The sequence below is a fragment of the Typopeltis vanoorti genome, chromosome 7 (genome assembly GCF_054136105.1).
Source record: "Typopeltis vanoorti isolate ZY-2024b chromosome 7, IOZ_Tvanoo_1.0, whole genome shotgun sequence".
NCBI classification, from domain to species: Eukaryota; Metazoa; Arthropoda; class Arachnida; order Uropygi; family Thelyphonidae; genus Typopeltis; species Typopeltis vanoorti.
In genome coordinates, this window is record NC_143555.1 from 72,371,201 (window position 1) to 72,391,057 (window position 19,857).

Here is a 19,857-nt window from a genome sequence, read left to right on the forward strand (position 1 = left end):
CTGCAGTTCTGGTAGTGTGAAACTTCATTCTTCATGCCCTTCCACTCCCAAGGGAGTGGAAGAAGAGAATGAAGAATTGGCCACAATGAGGAAGATAGTATGGTTATGCTAAGTGAGACACAGGACAAAGTGCTTGCTAGCTAGAGCAAATGCAGAAATGTATGACAAGTATTTTAGCTGAGAATGGAAACAAAGCACTGTGAAAAGAGAAAGGAATACTTGACTAAGAGAGAAAGAAAAATTAATTAAGAAGAATCTTGTACAGCAATTCTGTTATAAGAGGTGCACTTGGCAAGAGAGTGATGAAATCATGCTTCCTGTGTGCAAAGATTTTTGCTGTTAGTGAAACTATTAGAATGCAAAAGGGTAAAGTGAAAGAGTCGATTGTTTTGGTTGGAATGAATGATTGAAAGGAGAACAGTATGATATGTTGGAGGACATGAGAGAGCCAAGTTGAGAAGGAGGGTCATGATGGCAAATGAGTCAATGCGTATGTTATGCAGGAGGAATGATGTAGAGTTTGTGGATGTGTGAAGTGATGAATGAAAGGATTTATACAAGGTGGATAGTTTGCATTTGAATGAATTTGGTGTTCAGAGTCTGGAAAAAGTGTTAAGTGAAGTAAAATTGGATGTGCAAAATTAAGAAAACTAGAGCTTTTAGAGGAGGAAGCTGTTAACTGTAAGATGTGCAGAAAGTGTCTAGTACTTTCTGCACATCTAGTACCACTGGTAACAAACCAGAATGAGATAGTTATTAAGAAGTGCAAGGATGGCAGTGGGCCTAAGGGGCTATTGCACCTTATGTACACAAATGTCAGGAGTATTTGGGGGGGGGGAAGGTTGGGGTTGTGTGAACGAGTTTTGGGCATTGGCTAATTCATCTTGGCCAAAGATTATTGGCATTAGTGAGACAGGGCTGACAGAAGATGATATAGTTAGGATAGAATATGAAGGGTATAGTATCCTTAAGGAGAATAGAGAGAAAAGAATGAGAGAAGGTGGGGGGGGGGTATTGTTGAAGATAGCTGATGAACTGCAACCAAAGAGAGTTGCAGGAAATGAAGAGAACTTCCAAAGGAAATATCAGTAGAGAAAACAATTATAATAGCAAGAGAGCCAATAAGGTGCATGTTGGAACTAAACGAAAAATATAGAACAGTTAATTGCATTTAAATGTCTAGGTAATGGTTAACAGTGAAATGTAATACAGACAGAACTAAAAGAACATTCTCTAAAACAAATTTTCAGGATGTTAATTCTGTGAAGAATTTGACAGAAGAAAAGTAAATAAATACATCAGTAGTTCAGCCAGTATTAACATATATGCATGTGAAGGAAGAATAGAAACATCAAAGCTATAATAAATATGATATGGGAATGAAAACATTAAGAAAAATAACATTTCATGTGAATAAAACCTGAAACGATATACAAAGAATGCCAGCTACAAGTCAAAATGCATTAAAAACAAAGAGAGAGAAAGAGATCAGAGTGAGCATATTAATAAAATGGATTCAAAAAGAACAGTTAGTAAGAAATTGTAAATGAAATGCAAAAAAGATTGACAGGCCAAAAAAAAAGATAAACTCTTTATTACTTAAATTAAGGGGATATTAAATCCCACATAGTTTTAAAACTGAATAAGAAACTCCAAGATTGGAATCGGAGAGTTTCTTGCCGAATATAGTAAACTATAAAGTATCGGCGACCACTTAGCGTGAGCTAATGCAAGTGACCCTAGTACGTAGTACAATACCGGACAACTTAATATCCCCTTAATTTAAGTAATGTTTTCATTGCCAAAATGAAGCTTATTAGCTCTTTATACTTGAGTAACTTAATGGTTGCACCTGTTTGGAAAACTCGTTCGCAAAGTGTATAGGTTCCTTTCGCTATACACTTTGGTATTAGGTCTAGCTACTCACTGATGAAGCCTCAAAAAAGGCTGAAACCGGTCTGGGTAGTGACCTCCCTCCATAATGTAATAACAGCATACATTTCCTAGGAAATGTGTTTTTACATTATGGAAAATACCTAAGAATAGCGATCTGAACTTTCCCCACCTTTGCAACGAGTTGTCCGGTGTTGTACTACGTACTAGGGTCACTTGCATTAGCTCACGCTAAGTGGTCGCCGATACTTTATAGTTTACTATATTCGGCAAGAAACTCCGATTCCAATCTTTGAGTTTCTTATTCGGTTTTAAAACTATGTGGGATTTAATATCCCCTTAATTTAAGTAATGTTTTCATTGCCGAAATGAAACTTATTAGCTCTTTATACTTAAGTAAACTCTTTATATTGAAAGAATGTCACTTTTGATGGTATGTGCAAAGGGTACCATCAAAATATTTGAATATTTGCTGGAAATTCTTCAGTAATTTGCTTTTGTAATCATCATCATCAAATTCCTGCCATGTACCCTCGGGGGAGGGTGTACAGGATATGATAGTACTACATGAAAAATTTACATCATTACTAACTTCTTATCTACAATTTTCCTCCAAATCAGTCTGTTACTTGTCAAGACTCCAACATTATCAGATCTTATATTTCTATCGTCTAAGGTACATTTTACCGTATCAATCCACCTATATCTTGGTCTTATTCTGGAGTTGTTTTCCTGCCAACCTGGCAGAGAACACTTGTTTTGCTAATCTTTCCTTGCCCATTCTGTTTAAGTGACCATACCACATGAGATTACCTCTGCTAACGCATTCCTTGATGCTAACAACATCGAGGTCTTTCCTAATATCCTCGTTTTTAATATGATATTGCTATTGATGCCATCTGTTCATGCCTCTAATCTTTCTAAGGACTTTCATATCTGCAGTCTCAAGTTTTTAGTCAAGTGTTTTACTTCTGACCCAGCTCTCAGATCCATAAGTTAAAATTGGTTTGAACACTGTCTTGTATATAGCTAATTTAGTGTTCCAGCTAATTTCTCTCTTATTCCATATGAATTTATTCAATTGACACCATACCAGCTTCGTTGATTCTGTTGTCTATTTCCATATTTAATTTACCATCTTCACTAAAAATCGTGCCTAAGTAGCTGAAATGTTTTACTTATTCCACAGGTTCTCCATTGACAACACAGTTGACATTTTCAACGAATCTGCCTATTTTCATTGTCTTTGTCTTTTTATTGCTGACCTTCATACCATATCTATTACAACAGTTATTCAATTTAGTTAAGGAATCTTGTAGACTTGTGCCGTATTTATTTAGAAGTATAACATTGTCTGCATACAGCAAAGAGCTGACATTAACATCTTTAATTTTGATACCATGTTTAATATCACTTTCCTTCATAATGTGATCCATATAGATAATGAATAACAGACAGGGATAATGCACATCCTTGTCTCACACCAGATTTAACATTAAACCATCTTCATGTACTTCCTTCAATTCTAACTGCTGACTTACAAATCAAATACAGACTAAGTATTGCTTGATATAATGCCCCATTGACACCATATAACATCCTACTATTTACATAGGAGATTTTAACAGCCATCACACCATGTGGAATTACAATAATAATGATGAAAATGGTGAAGCATTAACAAACTGGGTTGAGCAAAACAATCTTAGCTTAATATTTGATGCAAAGGACAAAGGAACCTTTAAGGCTGCAGCATGGAAGAGCTAATACAACCCAGACCTCTGCTTTGTTACCCAAAATTTGCAAACACAACAAGACAAGTCGTTGAAGATTTTCCACACAGCCAACATCGCCCAGTACTGGTAGATGTAGGAATACAAATACCAATAATACGGTCTATTCCATGACCAAGATGGAATTTTAGAAAAGTGAACTGGCAGGATTTTTCACAAGTACTGGATAAAATAGTAAGATGGATACCTCCTGTGAGTGAAAACTACAACAGATTTATTGGAGCAGTCATATCAACAGTGAAGAGGTATATTCCAAGGGGTTTCCGAAAGGAATATATACCTGGCTGGAATAAAGACTGCGAAGAGTTATACGAAGTATAACTTAGAATCTGGTTGCTGTGACATAGCTGATGAATTACTCCAGAAGCTTGATAATGAGCGCAGAGAAAAATAGATAAAAACTACAGAGGACTTAGACTTTAAAAAATCAAGTAGAAAAGCTTGGAGCCTATTAAAGAAGTTAGGTGGAAGTAACCCAATCACTCGTAAAGATCCTTTGGTGACTCCAGATCAAATTGCCTGTCGAATAACCTCGCTGTCTAGAGCCCCTTGAGATCATCAACACACACACACACACACACACACAGGAAGTGTGTGTGTGTGTGTGTGTGTGTGTGTGTGTGTGTGTGTGTGTGTGTGTGTGTGTGTGTGTGTGTGTGTGTGTTTAACAAACACTCAAAAACTTATGACAAAATGCAGATGGCAGTTCCCAGTTTTCAAGAGAATTTACCACATACAAAATAACTGAGGCCTTGAAGGAGGTGAAAACTGGCAAAGCACCAGGCTTTGATGGTGTTCACCCTGAATTCTTGGTAAACTGTGGAAAAAATGCTCATCAATGGCTATCAAGGTTCTTTTCTCAAATTTTAAGGAAACCTTCCAACAGCCTTTAAGAGAACCAAAATAATAGCCATATTAAAACCCAACAGGCCTCAAAATCAAGTAGAGAGCTATCGTCCAATTGTGCTCCTCAGTTGCTGTTATAAGCTCCTCGAGAGACTCCTCCTTAACAGAATTGGGCCAAAAATATCTGAAGTTATCCCTGTTGAGCAAGCAGGCCTTAGGACTCAACGTAGTTGTATGGACCAAGTACTAAGCCTTACTACCCATATCGAAGCAGGCTTCCAGAGATGTTTGAAAACCTCTGTTGTGTTTGTTGACCTTACTGCTCCATACGACATGGTATGGAAAGAGGGGATGCTATACAAGCTGATACAAGTCATACCATGCCAATCTATCATAAGACTTATTGGTAACATGCTTTCTGGCAGGTTCTTCCATGTGGTACTGGGAAACAAAATGAGCAAACTGAGAAAGCTGAACAATGGGCTCCCACAGGACTCATTATTAGCACGAATTTTATTCAACTTATATACATCTGATCTACCGACAACTAGGTCAAAAAAATTTGCTTATGCTGATGACATAGCCCTTGCCATCCAACACAAGAGCATTGAAGTAACAGAAGATATTCTCACAAATGACCTTAGAACCATTGGTGAATACTTTCATAAATGGAGACTAACATCAAATAAGACGGAGGTTAGCTCTTTTCACCTAAACACCAAATTGGCAAATAGGAAACTTTAGGTCAGCTTTAACAACACAATGCTGCAGCACCAAGATTTCCTTAAATACCTGGGTGTTACCCTGGACAGAACACTATCTTTCAAAAGACATCTGGAGAATCTCTCTTTAAAAATCAGAACCCATAATAACATCATACAAAAACTGTGTGGTTCTACATGGGGTTCTTCTGCTATTACACTGTGATACTCCACGTTGGCCTTAGTCTACTCTACGGCAGAATATTGTTCACCAGTATGGCTGAACAGTCCTCTAATCAAGAAAATCGGCACACAAATAAATGCAGCGATGAGGACAATAACAGGTTGTGTCAAATCCACTCCCCCCCCCCCTCTACTGGCTTCTAACTTTGAACAATATTGCACCACCGAACTTGCGCAGACAAAATGCTCTAGTAAAAGAATACAAAAAAAAAAAATAAATAAACAGCAATCCCCTGTTGCCGATACATGAAGACCTCCCATATATAAACATGAATCACCTTAAATCCCGACGGTCTCCACTAATACTGGCTGAAGAACTAGTCGATAGCAATTTCAATGTTAATTCAAAATGGCTAGAAACTCGGAAAGAAAAATCGCCACCAGACAAACAAGTATATCCTTCCCAACCAAAATCTGAAAGGGATTGAGCTTCCACGTCACCTATGGAAAAGCTTAAATAGGATAAGCACAGGATATGGTATTTATGCAGACAGCTTATACAAGTGGGGAAGATCACCTATACCGCAATGTGACTGTGGGAGCCATAAATCAAACCATCTGGCACACTGTGGAGAACTGCAGCATAAGAGCCTACCCTAGTGACCTGAGAGACTTTTTTGAGGCAGATCCTTCAGTTCTTGATTGGCTATCTTAACTAGACTTAAAATTTTGGACTTTTTTTTTTACCTTATATTTGTATATGTGCATTACTTGTTTCATTTTTGTGTGCACAAATATGTATTTATATATTCTGATGTCATGTGTCTTTATTATGTCATACGCTAAATAAATAAATAATTAACTGTAGCGTATTGAATAGCTTCTATTGGCACCTTGTCATATGCATTTTCCAGATTGACAAAACTTAACTACAGATCTTTGTTATATTCCAATGATTTCTCCACTATTTGTCATAAAGTGAAGATCTGATCGTGACAGCCTCTATTTGGCCTGCATCCAGCTTGTTCTTCACCAAGCTTTTCTTCTACAATTCTTCACAACCATTTTTCAAGTATACTTGCATAGATCTTGCCAGGAACACTCAGTAGGGAAATACCCCTCTAATTCTTATATTCAGTTTTATTTCCCTTTTTATATATGGGCACTATTAGAGCTTTTCAAAGTAATTACTCCATACTTCAAGGATATCATTTTCACCTGTTTTCATTTCACCTTTATCATCTCTAACTCCTTTTACAGCACTCTTTCCTCCATTTCTAAGCTTCTTCAACAACATCCAGAATATTTTGCCCACTTTCTATGTTCTTGCCAAAGTCCTCCCATGACTTTTGTTTAGCTAGTTTTACACAGTGTTTAGCTTTCTTACATTTGTCTCTGTATTCTCTAAGAGCACAAGCTGATTTATTTGCCAGGAACTTTTGATATGCTTTCTTCTTTTTCTTCACCGCCTCTTTAACTTCCTGTGCCCATCATGGAGTTCTGATTTTTCTATCCTTGCAGACAACCTCACCACATACTTCTCTGGCTGAATCAATCAGGGTTTCCTTCAAGGCATGCCACTGAATCTCCAAGGTTTGGTTCCTGTTCTCAAACTCTTTCATTTTTTCTTCAATAATCTTTCTGTATTTTAATCTACTGTTCACATCTGAGAGCTGCTCAACTTTTATTAGCTTTAAAACTTTCTTACATGTCATTCTTTTCAATATGAAATTCAATTTTATCCTGCTCAAGACTAAATAGTGATCACTTCCAATTTCAAATTGTCTGTACATGCCGGTGTCCTGCACCAGGGAGAAAACATCACTATCAACAATAACATAGTCAATGAGACTTTTCTTATTCCTTGCCTCTTCTCTCCATGTGAATTTGTGCAGCATTTTTATGTTGGAACATGGTGTTAGTAATAACCAGTGCATGTCCTGAGCAGAAATCCAACAGGTATTTGCCATTATTATTAGCTTTGCTCTTTTCTCCAAATTTTCCCAAAACATTTTTGTATGTCTGACAATCATTTCCTACTCTGCTATTCAGATCCCCAACAAAGACCAACTTTTTCTTTTTCATTGTGTCAGTTGCTTTTTCTAAAGCATCAAAAAATTCCTCCATTTCTACCTTAGTAGAACCTTCTGTGGGACCATAGGCACAAATAAGTCTCATTGTCCAGTTCCCCATTCTCGTATTTTACCACATCACTCTACTTGAGACAGCCTGCCATTCAAGAAGATTAGCCTCCTATTTTGTGTTGAATACTATGGCTACTCCTTCTTTTCCTTGATTGTCATTGCCTGAACATAACATTTTGTATTTATTGTTCAGAAAGATCTCACCAGTTTTTGTCTTTTTTGTTTTAGTCACCCATATTATGTCAATCTGGTACTGATCTTTAACTCTGGTGATGTTGAGTTGGGGTGTGTTTTCAGATTTGTTCCCGTAGCTGACACTTTTTGTTGTTCACCCTGGTTCCCTGGCAAAAAGAACAGGAGGGGGGGGGGGGGCTTGTTTAACCGGGCGATGCCCCAGCTGGCATGAAATTTTGTCATGTTGTACCATCATTTTGTATTTTGGTTTAAGCCAATAAGAATGCAATTTGGTTGGCTTAATCCCATATTGCTAGCCCATCCTCATTCGTTCTGTATCCAGGTAGATACCCAACAGGATGCACCACGAGAATGTGGGGATTGGACATTAGGTCAGAAGCCCTGGTTGGTTCTCCACATTCCGTTAAAGGCTATGTGGAGGTCTCATCTCAGTTATACAGCTTTGACCCTTAAGCATCCCATTTGTAATCCTTATTACTGAAAATGGCTCATTAACTGTACTGTGTAGTATATGCTATGGCAAACAGCATTTGCTAATGATTGGCTTAGTGTAATTATTGTGATACATCCATAGAGCTAATGATTCATTGCAGGAGGTTCCCCCATCTCTCTCTCTCTCTCTCTCTCACTCACACACACACACACATTCATGCCTCATCATATCATAACTTGAATGCATCTGCTGGCTTCACACTTTCCACACAACCAACATACTCCTCACTCCTCTTATACATCTTCCAAAGATGGCCTCTTGTTTCCCCTCTTGTTTCTTATCCATTCTATGAAAAATCTGATCAACATTAATCCATTAATAACCCCTTGCCAACTTATAGCTCTCATTCATGTCCTCCCCAACACAACACAACACTAGAGCATACACAGTCTTCTATCCACTAGACTCTGCAATTGCATTCCCTCAATCTGTCTTCATTCCAGAAACCAATTTAGTCAATCATCTTTGAACCTGTTTGCAAAACTTCATTCTTTTGAGAGCCTGGTGATGACAAAATTTGCATAATAATCCATATGCAATCTTATCAAATCATTATACAAAGGAATCATAACATCCTTACTCATACATGTCAGTGTTCTCTGCATCATTTCCATAATGCACTGTGCTGTCCTTAAAATTTTAGCTAAATGTCCCTGAAATTTCAGTGCCTTATCCACTAACACCCCCCATATCCCTCATCTTCTCCACCTCCTGTAAAATATCCCCCCAATCTTATACTCTACCTGTTGAAATGATTATTTTATTAATTATTAATAAAATAACACTTGATGTTTCGACCTCTGTATTGAGGTCATCATCAGAAGGATATATATGTATAGGGGAACCAAGCTACATGCTCTTGCACTCTATACCGGTAAATTAAATCTACGTTGTTAATCTTTTTATTAGCCTGACCTATAGCAATAATTAAATAAAATAAAATATAATAAAAATTGAAAAAATAAATATATGTATAAAAATTAAATAAATAAATAAAAATTAATAATTAGTAAATTAAATAAATAAAAAACTGCAATAAACTCTGCTAAAGTCCTCGTGTACTAAGATTCTTCTGGATTTGTACAGTTCAGATTGTTATAGTATGATTTTCTTCAGGATTTGTACAGTTCAAGTTGTGCTTTAATGTTGGGGGGGGATCACTTCTCCAAGTCTTCTTGTAGCAGGATTTTTCTTTGGCTTGTTCTGGTTGCTATAAAAGTTGCAATTGGGTCCTCCACATTCTTGGAATGTTTTGGTCATCGTTTCTGTTCAGATTTGGATTATGTTTGAGCATTTCACATGCTTCTTTAAATTTCCTCTCGAACCAGGTTTTGGTACGGTGTAGGGACTTTGTATTTTTCCAATCAATTCTGTGGTATGATTGGAGTGCGTGGTCAGAAAGGCCGGTTTTTCCAAAATGGAGGTATTTAATGTGTCGTTTGTGTTCGTCCTTCCTAATTGGGATGGTTTGCCCTGTTTCCCCTATATATATGGTAGGTTACATGTGCATTGTATTTTGTATACCCCTGGGTGGGCTAGGTGTGGAAGAGGATCTTTGGAAGAACTGAATAGGTGTCTTAATTTTGTCAGGGGGGGGGGATTTAAAGGTGGTTTTGATGTTGTATTTGTGTAGTGTTCCATCTGTTTGACCTGTAATTTGAAGACTTATTATCAATTCCCTTTATGAAGTGGAACAATTTTTCCCTCTCTCCACTCCTTTGAAACTTGGGCCACTCTAAAACTCATTTTAAGGAATTTCATTAATGCCTGTTGTTAATTCTCTTGAACATTCTTTCAACACATGTAGCGATATACCATCAAGTCGTACAGCCATGCTGACATCAAGTTTATTCAGTTCCTCATATAGCTCATGCTCACTCACTGTAGCAGATCCTCCTTTCTCTCCACTACTCTCAATTTCTGAATGATATTACTTTCATGAGGAAATACCTTTATGAACTGCTCATTTAACTTCTCTACTATATCCTCCTCCTTGGTTATCATTCTACTGTTCTCTCCAACCAGTATCATCCTTCCGTAATATTTTTTTCTTCTGCTGGCCACATATCGAAAAAATTCCCTAGGATTCCTTTTGGCTCGTTACCTAAGTGCTGCTCATACTGCATTTCTGCTACCCTATCAAGTGAGTTATTGTTCTTTCTTGCTCTGTACTCCTTGTGCAGCTGACTATTACCACCCCTCATCTTATGCTACCTCCATAATACCTTCTTCTAAATTACATGCTTCACTTCTTCATTCATCCAATTCACACCCACCTTATTTGATATCTCGACCTTTGGTATGCATTATGCATTCAGACATTGCCTCTGCCAGTTTCCTGAACAGGTCACAAGCAGTATTAGTCTCTTTTCCTTCCAGTTCTTAATTCCATGATATATCCACAAACTGTCTCCTGAGCTTCGTTGCAGTTATCTCTACAACTGATACTACTAGTGATGATGATGAGCTAGCATTTGTTTGCTTTAGCATGTCATCAGTGCAACCAGTTGAAGAGATTACTTTTTTGTAATAATAGTCATATATATTTTAAATTGACAGATAAAGTGTAAATTAATGCAAATGTGAATTAAGCACATGGATGAAATAACACTAATGTTTATTTTTAAAAAAAATTACACGTATTACTTTTTTGCTTGTTGTTTTCATGCACTAATGATGATGCAATGTTATTTTCAGTATAAAAGTTTCTACTTTCATTAAAGTTTATTACTATGTTAATCATGTAATGTTGTTGTTGTAAGTTAAGCACAGGTAGTTCTAAAGATTAGAGTAATGTTTATCTAGTACCAAATACTGTAATCTGTATTGATAATGAGAACAACTTTGTATCCTTTATCAGTTTTGCCCTGTTTTGATTCTGAAATTTTATTTCTTTCCACTCTCTCTAAGGATCTTTATATACAGTATATTATTACATATATATAATCGCCACTAAATCCAGATGTAGTAAGTTTATGTTTTAGTGGATTGGAAAAATATATTATACTCGAAAAAATTACATTCTTTCTTTTAGTGTTGCATGGTGATCAGCATTCATTTTAGAAATTATGGACTTTTACAACCGTGCTATAAATAACTTTTAATTTCCTGACATTTTGATCTTCATATTAAGATCACCATCTGGAGTATATACAAATATTCAAGGACAAGATGAGTTACATTACACACACAGTAAGCTAAAGAAACAATGATTTGATCACCGGTTATTCTACTGGCATAACCTCTAGTGAAAGGGAAAAAAAAAAAATTATTTAGAAACTACATCAAAGCTAAATTCTATTTAAGTTTTTCTCGTGTTATCTTATAGTCTTCTTTCAGTAACAATGATGTCCTATTTTTAACATTACAATTGTTATTTTTGAATTAGGATTCTGGATTATCTACAGTCCTGTTTGTAGTTAACTCTTAGAGAGAAAGGTTCTGTGGGTAGAATATGTGCCTTCCCTTCTGTATGCTTGGGATTTTTAGACCATCATTATTGTTCAAATTGGGGTGGTTGATAAGAATCTCACAGACTTCCTTAAATTTGCATTCATACCATGTTTTGGTGTGATATAAACAACTGGTACTTTTCCAGTCAATTCTATGTAAAGTGTCAGGGTGATCAGAAAGGCCAGCTTCACCACAGTTATTATATTTAATGTGTCGTTTATGTTCCTTTTGTCTGATAGGAATTGTGCGTCCTGTTTCCCCTATATATGGCATATTACAGGTGCAATAAATACGGCATACTCCAGGGTGGGCCAGTGGAGGGAGTGGGTCTTTGGGTGAGTTGAGTGAGCTTTTTAATTTTGCAGGTGGTTTAAAGGTGGCTTTGAGGTTGTATTTTTATAGTATTCTGTTTATTTTATTTGATGTCCCTTTAATGTAAGGGATGGTTATAGTTTTATTGTAGTCTGGTTTATGTATGTTTTTTATTGAGGTCTTGTAGAGAATTTTGTTAATAGTGTTTTAGCTGCAAACATTTTTTAGAAAAATTTTGCTGATAACTTTAAATTCATCTTTCAGCACATGTTCATTGGAGCAGCTCTTCAAAGCCCTGTTTTTTTGAGTATTAATGACACCTAGTTTTTGTGTTGGGTGGTGGTAGAAGTTCATGTGCATATATTGGCTAGTATGTGTTGATTTCCAGTAAACAGGGAGGGAAAGACTGTCAGAAGGAAGACATGCGAGAAGTGCATCTAGAAACGGAAATATGTTCTGTTTTTCAATCTCAATTGTGAACTATATGCGTTTGTATTGTTTGTTTAGGTGGCTAAGGAAAATGTCTGGTGACAATGGGACCAGATTGCGAAAACATCGTCAACGTATTTAGGCCAAACTTTGGGTTTTAAAGGAGAGCATGCTGCTCAAAATGTTCCACGTTAAAGTTAGCAATGGGGGGGGATAATGTTGAGCCCATGACTGTGCCTTCTTTTTGTAGCTAGAAAGCGTTTTGCCATACAATTCGTTCTGTAAAAGAAGGATTGGGACATTTGTAAAGAGGGCAGAGACGTCAGAACTGACTAATAAATCATTTTTTTTCTAATGTAATGTCTTTGATTATGTTTATGAAGTGTTGTGTGTGTTTCTGATATAGGAGGGGGAATGACCGACCAACTCCTTGAGTGTTGCCGCTAATTTCTCGGCTAGGTGATAATTCAGGCTATCTATACCTTCAACTGTCAGCCGGAGTGGTGTGTTTTGTTTGTGTATCTTTGGTAGACCGTAAATTCTCAGGGAACGAGCGTAGTGCGGAAATAGTTTTTTTTTTACTGTATCTTCAGGCCATGTAGTAATAGATTTAAGTAGTTTCTCTGTTTTCTTTTTTATTCTATTGGTTGGGTCATAGTTAACATGTTGGTATGTACTATTGTCCGAGACTAGCAGATTCATTTTTTCTAAATAAGTGGGATAGTTTAGAATAACGGTGGCACTTCCTTTATCGACTCTAGTTATTGTGATGTTCGGATTTGATTTTAATTATTTCACTGCCATTAATTCGTGTTTCGTTAAGTATTTTGTGTGCTATGTTATTTGGAATGAATCTTAAACCTCTTTCAATATTACAAATGAAATCTAGTTTTTTCATCGATCCGGGTGCTATGGCAAAATTTAGATCTTTGTGAGTAGCGAGAGTTCATCTTTGTTTCAGGCATGATTGGATAGATTGACTACGTTACTGTTACCTGCCAGCGATTGGTGGCTCCTGTTGCTTCTGGTTGGTTGTTAACATTCACTGTGGAGAAATTCAAATATGTCCGTTGGTTTTGTCGATCTTTTAGTCTATGAAATTTGGATATCAGATTTTCTTTCTTAGTTTGAATGATATGGTTTGCCATGTTGTCCGTAATCAGTGGGAAATTAAAAGAGTTATTTATAACACGACTGTAAAGTTCATAATTTCTCAAATGAAGAAATTACATTCTTATTTTTGTGTAATTTATTAAAGTATGTACACATTTTACTATATCTCCCACTGATGAAACTTTAGTAAAGGCAGAAACTAGTTTGGGATGTTATGGCAACTTCTGGCATCATGAGATGCCAGAAGTTGCCATAACATGTATTGATCTGTAATAGTGGTTGATTTTTCTGATGTGCAGGATTAAAAACTGAGTTTCTAGGAGTAAAACTCTACTGTCTCCTGTTCCAGAGATCATTTAACTCAGAAACTAGCTAAAAATATATATATATAGAGAGAGAGAGAGAGAGAGAGAGAAAGTACCTCTGGTTTGCAACTAGAAATTGATCCTATAACAGCCTTTCTTCTGATAGTCTGACAATGTGATACCCTAAACATTGCCACAAAGCACCTAAGGATAAAAAGAAGCATGAGATTTATTTTCAGGTGCAGTGTATCTAACTTCAGTTATTCAGATGGCAAATGAGTTTCATTGTTTAATATAAGGCTATCACTTTCTTTATTAAAGACTTAAAAAGATCTGGAGAAGGATTCCCAGATTATCTAATCCTTGGCCCATCCACAATAATGATATGCACTCAGGGCCGGTGCTACCATTTAGGCAAACTAGGCAACCGCCTAGGGCGCAAGCCATGAAGGGGCGCAAAACTTCAAACTATGCTTTATTCATACTTTACTAAAATATCAAACTTAAATAGTGATATATTAATTAGGTATCGATTCTTTTTCCTTATCCCTCACATAGTCACACATCACACTATTTTACTATTTAACTCTTGGTTCTTTTTTGTTCCTTACCTAAATGATTTGAACTTACATCTATTTAAAATTCAGTTAAGATAAATATTTTAAAACGTGTTTAAAATATTAAATTTCGGTATTTTGTAACTTTTTTTTTTTTTGTAAATGAATTATAACAGAATTTTCAAATTAATTAAAAAAGAAAATAAAAAAAGCCCTATTAATTTAACCTGAAAGACAATTTTATTTTGTTTAATGTCAATTAGAAACATTTTAGCTTATGAAACAAGGGGCGCATTTGTGAAATAAGGGGTGCACTTGTAAACTTTGTCTAGGGTGCAAAATAACCTGGCACCGACAGTGTATGCACTGTAGGTTTCTGAATTTTTATTAATAGAATTCACTCATGTTTTTATAAATTAAAGAATGGAAGAGATTATATTCTTAGTTTCATCCTTTATTCAATTGTAAGCAAAAAAGTTTGCACGTGAAGTCACTTCATGACTGGGCAACTCATATATAGAGGCCAATGACTTCACATCAATTGCCATAGTATTCCATAATGCAACGCACATATCCTTACAGACATGTATTAATGCTATGCATTATGGGAAGAGCCACTACCCATACTGGTTTCAACCTTTATTGAGGTCTTATCAGTGTGATAAGATTGTGATACCAAAGTTGAAGTAATGCAGAACCATATTTCCATATACAGGTAGTCAAAAGGTGTCACACCTTATTACTAAAATACTCTGGATTAGAGAAAGATGTTGAAAGTTTTTTCACTTGGCTATACTATAAATTAAAGATGCCAAGAAATTATATTATTGTTTCATCCTTTGTCCAAGTGTAAGCAAACAAAGTTTGCACATGAAGTATTTCAAGACTGGAAATGTATATGGAATATGGAAATTATATACGAAAATATGACTTCTGCATTACTTCAACCTTGGTATCACTTCTGGGTCTGACTCCCACTGATAAGATCTCAATAAAGGTCGAAACCGGTCTGGGTAGTGACCCTTTCCATAATGTATAGCACTGTACACTATCTACACAAACCGGTCTGCAGTAGTGATAATGTATATCTACCAATAATTGTCTGGACACTTTAACAATTTACAATTGATACCAACAGGCAAATGCTAATATCCAGTATGTCCACCTTTGACTTTGATCACCTTCTGCACTCTTTGAGGGGAGGCTTTTCACCAATGTAAGGCAGACATTGCTTTGGACACTCCTTCACACAGATGGAAGAAAATGAATGTGCTTTTTAGGAGTTATTACAGATCTGAAAGATCATTTTTTGAGTCAGCAATGGCTCTGAAGAATTCTCCCAACCTTAACAAATATGGTTGCATTAATTTGCCAAAAATTTGGGAGACTGTTATCCTAAGAGAAACTCCTGCATAGCTGTTTTTTTTTTTTTTTTTTTTTCTTTCATTAAAGAGTGCCAAAAATAGGACTTTAGATCTTTTGTCCATTGCAATTGTATTGTTTCACTCACTCGCTGTCGTGTGTACAAGTGTGTTGTGCTCTGATGATGCTGAGTTGAAATTCAGCAAAATATAAGCAGCTAATAAAACATCTCTTTGATAAAATTGTTTGGTGTTGTTAATACTGTTCAAAAATAGGTCATGGATAACCATCAATACCTAAGCCTATCTTGCTTACACTTGGATAAAGGATAACCAAATAAAAAAACTTTCAAAAAACTCATGTTTTTGTTTAAACAAAAGCATGAGTTAAACATGAGGAAGGAAGAAACTTCTGCAGGTAATAATTAACTGACTTTTATATAGTTATTAAATTATGAAACCAATATTCATCTTGGTCATCAAGTCATCTTTGCAGGCACAAGAATGTTAATATGCAGATACAATAGCAGACGGCAAATAATCCTACTGCCTTAACTGGTTCCTTCTGTGGATGCAGTAAAAAAATCTTTATTGTGCATATAATGAGAGAATATAATTATGAGACTCCTGAATTGGATTTTGATGAAGTTATGGAACAATATTTATTTAGATTAGGAGAATGTTGTAGAGCTGTGGCTGATTCCTGAAACATTCACTGACATTTATATATATCTTTATAACACAGAGTATTTTTCTCAGTGAATCTGGTGATCTGTGTTACTGGCATGATCTGCAACCCCAGAACAGATGTAGTGTAGATAGTGGATGTATTTTCTATCCTTAGACATCAGTTTCTCTCTTTAAACAACATGAGTGATAGTTACAATTCCCCCTCCCCCATGTTTCAGTTACACTTTTGTTGAGTAACTAAACAAGTTTCTGAATGTGCAATAATCAGTCTTTGAAAAGAATAACAACAAATTTATTATGTTTTACCCTGCCCTGCCAGACACACCAGGTTGCTCTAAGAATAATAATATTGCAACCTGGAATGGGAAGTATGTGCTTTAAAATTTTGAGGTTTTCTTTCATTGATGTAGAATTAATATTTTTTTAATCAGTACATTATGGTTTGTAATTGATACATACGATAGAGGATCTGGAAAATTGTGATAAAACCTAGAACAAAAATTAATTTTATGCCTTATATATATTCTAAAAGAAAAGATTTTTTTTTTTTTTTTTTTTGTTTTAGGTGTTTATCAGAACTTTCCAAGATAAAGCAAATTAAATTGAAATTGCAAAATAATGAAATAATTTTTTTTTAGGTTGGTATTATTTTGCTTAATAGACCATGTGATATTCGAGTTATCGTAGTGCTCACTTTGCCGAAACACACAGCATTTCTGGGTATTATTGAAAATGATCAAGAATTGATTTTTTCTGTAATATTAAGTGCCTATAAAAATTTCCAGAAGCACTTACTTGACAGGCAGAACAAGGTGAGTAGTATAATCTACATGTTTCAACTGTGTAAATGTATATTGCCATAAGTTTTTTTTTTTAAATTAAAATTAGACGGTGTATTCTGCTTATATTTGTTGTTTTACAATGGTTTCATCAGGGAATCAGTGTAAACAATGGAATGAAACCACTGAAACAGTTATAATGAAATTTGAAGAGGGGCACCATCGGTGGAAGAAGCATCAACACAAAAAGAGATGTAGCTATCTGAGGAAGCTAACGAAATACCATGGCAACATAATTGGTGTTACCAGTACAAAGAAAACTAAAAGAGGTAACATATTTCTAAATAATAACTAAAAGATGATTTATTGGACAATAGTGATCAGGGAAAGGAAGGAGTAGCTGTAGTATTTAACACTAAATATGAAGATAACTACTTGGATGGGAGAGGTAATTTCAGTTTGAGTGATATAGGCATATTTTCAAAGTAAGAAATTGGAAAATACAAATTATTTCTACCTATGGTCCTCAAAAAATTCCCATACTTTTTCATTAGAGATACCAGTGAAAAAGTATGGGAATTCTTTGAGTCATTCGAAAGGGCAGTAGACAGAAAGAAAGAAAGAAAAAAAAAAGATGTTCTTGTTAGAGATAACACAGTAAAAAATGAATCGCAGATCTGCAGGTACTGGGAAATTTTGGAGAGAAAAAAGCAGGGCTAATAGTAATGAGTGCTTGCTTGAAGGACATGGATTATTTACCAATGCCATATTTTGTTTCATTATAGATATTCATAAATTCACATGCATACATTTAATTCAAATACTATTAATCCATAAACTAAGTTATGTATAAAAGTATCTAAACAAAACTCATGGGAAGAACATAGAAAAAAGAAAAGACGGTTCTTATTGGCAGGTAAATAACATGAACAATCATAAACAATATAAACCATTCTTATATTCATGAGGAATGCATTTCACTGTTCTGTATTGAAGGTAGAATCAAAAATCTGGCATGTGGAAAGGCAGCTAGAGTAAATAATATTGAACCGTAAATGCTCATATATCGAAGGGTTTTAAAAGTTTTCACTTTATAATCTATAATTCCTTCACTCTCTTTCTCTAAACCTATTAAAACACATCCAGTAATTATCTGACACCTCTTTACGTCCCAAATTCCAGTTGATCTATATAACTATATATACATAAGACATATTCCTTGCAAATGAAAAGACTACCCAAACAAGTTCTTTATTATAAACCATCCCAAAAAAAGACCGGGTCATCTACTGAAGTATAGATAGTGGTTATATGAGTATGTCCTTAGATAAGTTTCTCTCTTTAAATAAAAATATGAAGCTTGAGGCTGAAATAGGCCATAATAAGCCTAAATCCTTGTAATGAATGATGATTATTCCTTGTACACAATCATATTCTACATTTTCTTGTGTACTTATGTAAATTTCTCACAAGGTTTTAACATTTGCTCACAGCCTGTATAGGAAGCACTTGCATACATTACACACTGAAACCATGGCAGTAAGGCTTTCACATTGATACCAACATATTTATAAACATGTAGTAATGGTTTCAGAATGCTCTGCATTATTGCCAATTTCATTGATCCAATTGGACATCTATTTAGTTCACAAATAAAGAAATAGCATTCCTGTATAGTGAATGGCCCTTCATTATGACATCTCAAATAGTAGTCAGTTTCAAGTGTAGTGATGTAGGCAGATTGCAAAATTGAGTGGATGAAACTGTTTGTAACTATGCTGTGTTGAAAATTCTAGTAACAAGGAAATGAGGAATTTCAATATTTTACACGACAGGGTAGCTGATTACAAAAAATAAAATAAGCTGGTTCTTGTTGGAGACTGAAACCAGTAATTACAAGTCCCCCCCAAAATGTTCCATGTTTGGGGGTCTTGAGCAAGGTTTCCATGGTACTAACATAGTTGTAGATATTTGTAAATGTCTTTGGGTAAGTAGATGGATTTCATTATCCAGTATGAGATCACCACTGTACTTGTAGCTTGAAAAAATGTTCCATGTTTTGGGGGTCTTGAGCAAGGTTTCCATGGTACTAACATACTCTGTTTCCAACTATTCATGCTAAGAATTCACATTAATAAAAAAGATAAAAATAAATAAAAAAAGAAGAAAAGACAAAATAATAGGGAACACATCTGCAGATTAAGAAATGTTTGCAAAAAATTTGGTGAAAAGGATTTGCCAGGAATGTTTGTGAAATGGCATTAGGTGATAGATGAATTTCATCATCTGATGTGACACCATCACTATTATAATGCTTATTGAAGATAAAGGCCCTAAATAGCATGAAAATAATACTGTTTGTTATTTAGAATAGGGTCTCTGTATTATCTTAACAAACCCACTATATTAGGCACAGCCATCTTATTTTGCCATGCAACCTACTTTTGTTTTTCTTTAAAATGCCATGAGCTACCATTTCTATTCACTGCACACAATTAAAAAAAGTAATTACCAGATAACAATGTTTTTATTAATTTTAAAATTAAGTATAATTAAAATTCTTCTTTTAAATTGATATTTAAATAATTATTAATTATGAGAATTTTGTGG

At 35.2% G+C, this 19,857-nt stretch overlaps 1 protein-coding gene across 5 annotated transcripts in view; it reads left to right on the forward strand.

Moving 5' to 3' along the window:
• The window catches only part of LOC150104774 (uncharacterized), a 334,262-nt gene that overhangs the window by 165,246 nt on the left and 149,159 nt on the right, over positions 1 to 19,857 (forward strand). For all 5 annotated transcript variants that reach the window (XM_090395341.1, XM_090395343.1, XM_090395345.1 and 2 more), the window contains exon 8: positions 17,107 to 17,280. In XM_090395341.1, coding sequence (XP_090251467.1) covers positions 17,107 to 17,280 — 174 coding nt within the window. The remainder of the gene's footprint in view (positions 1 to 17,106; positions 17,281 to 19,857) is intronic.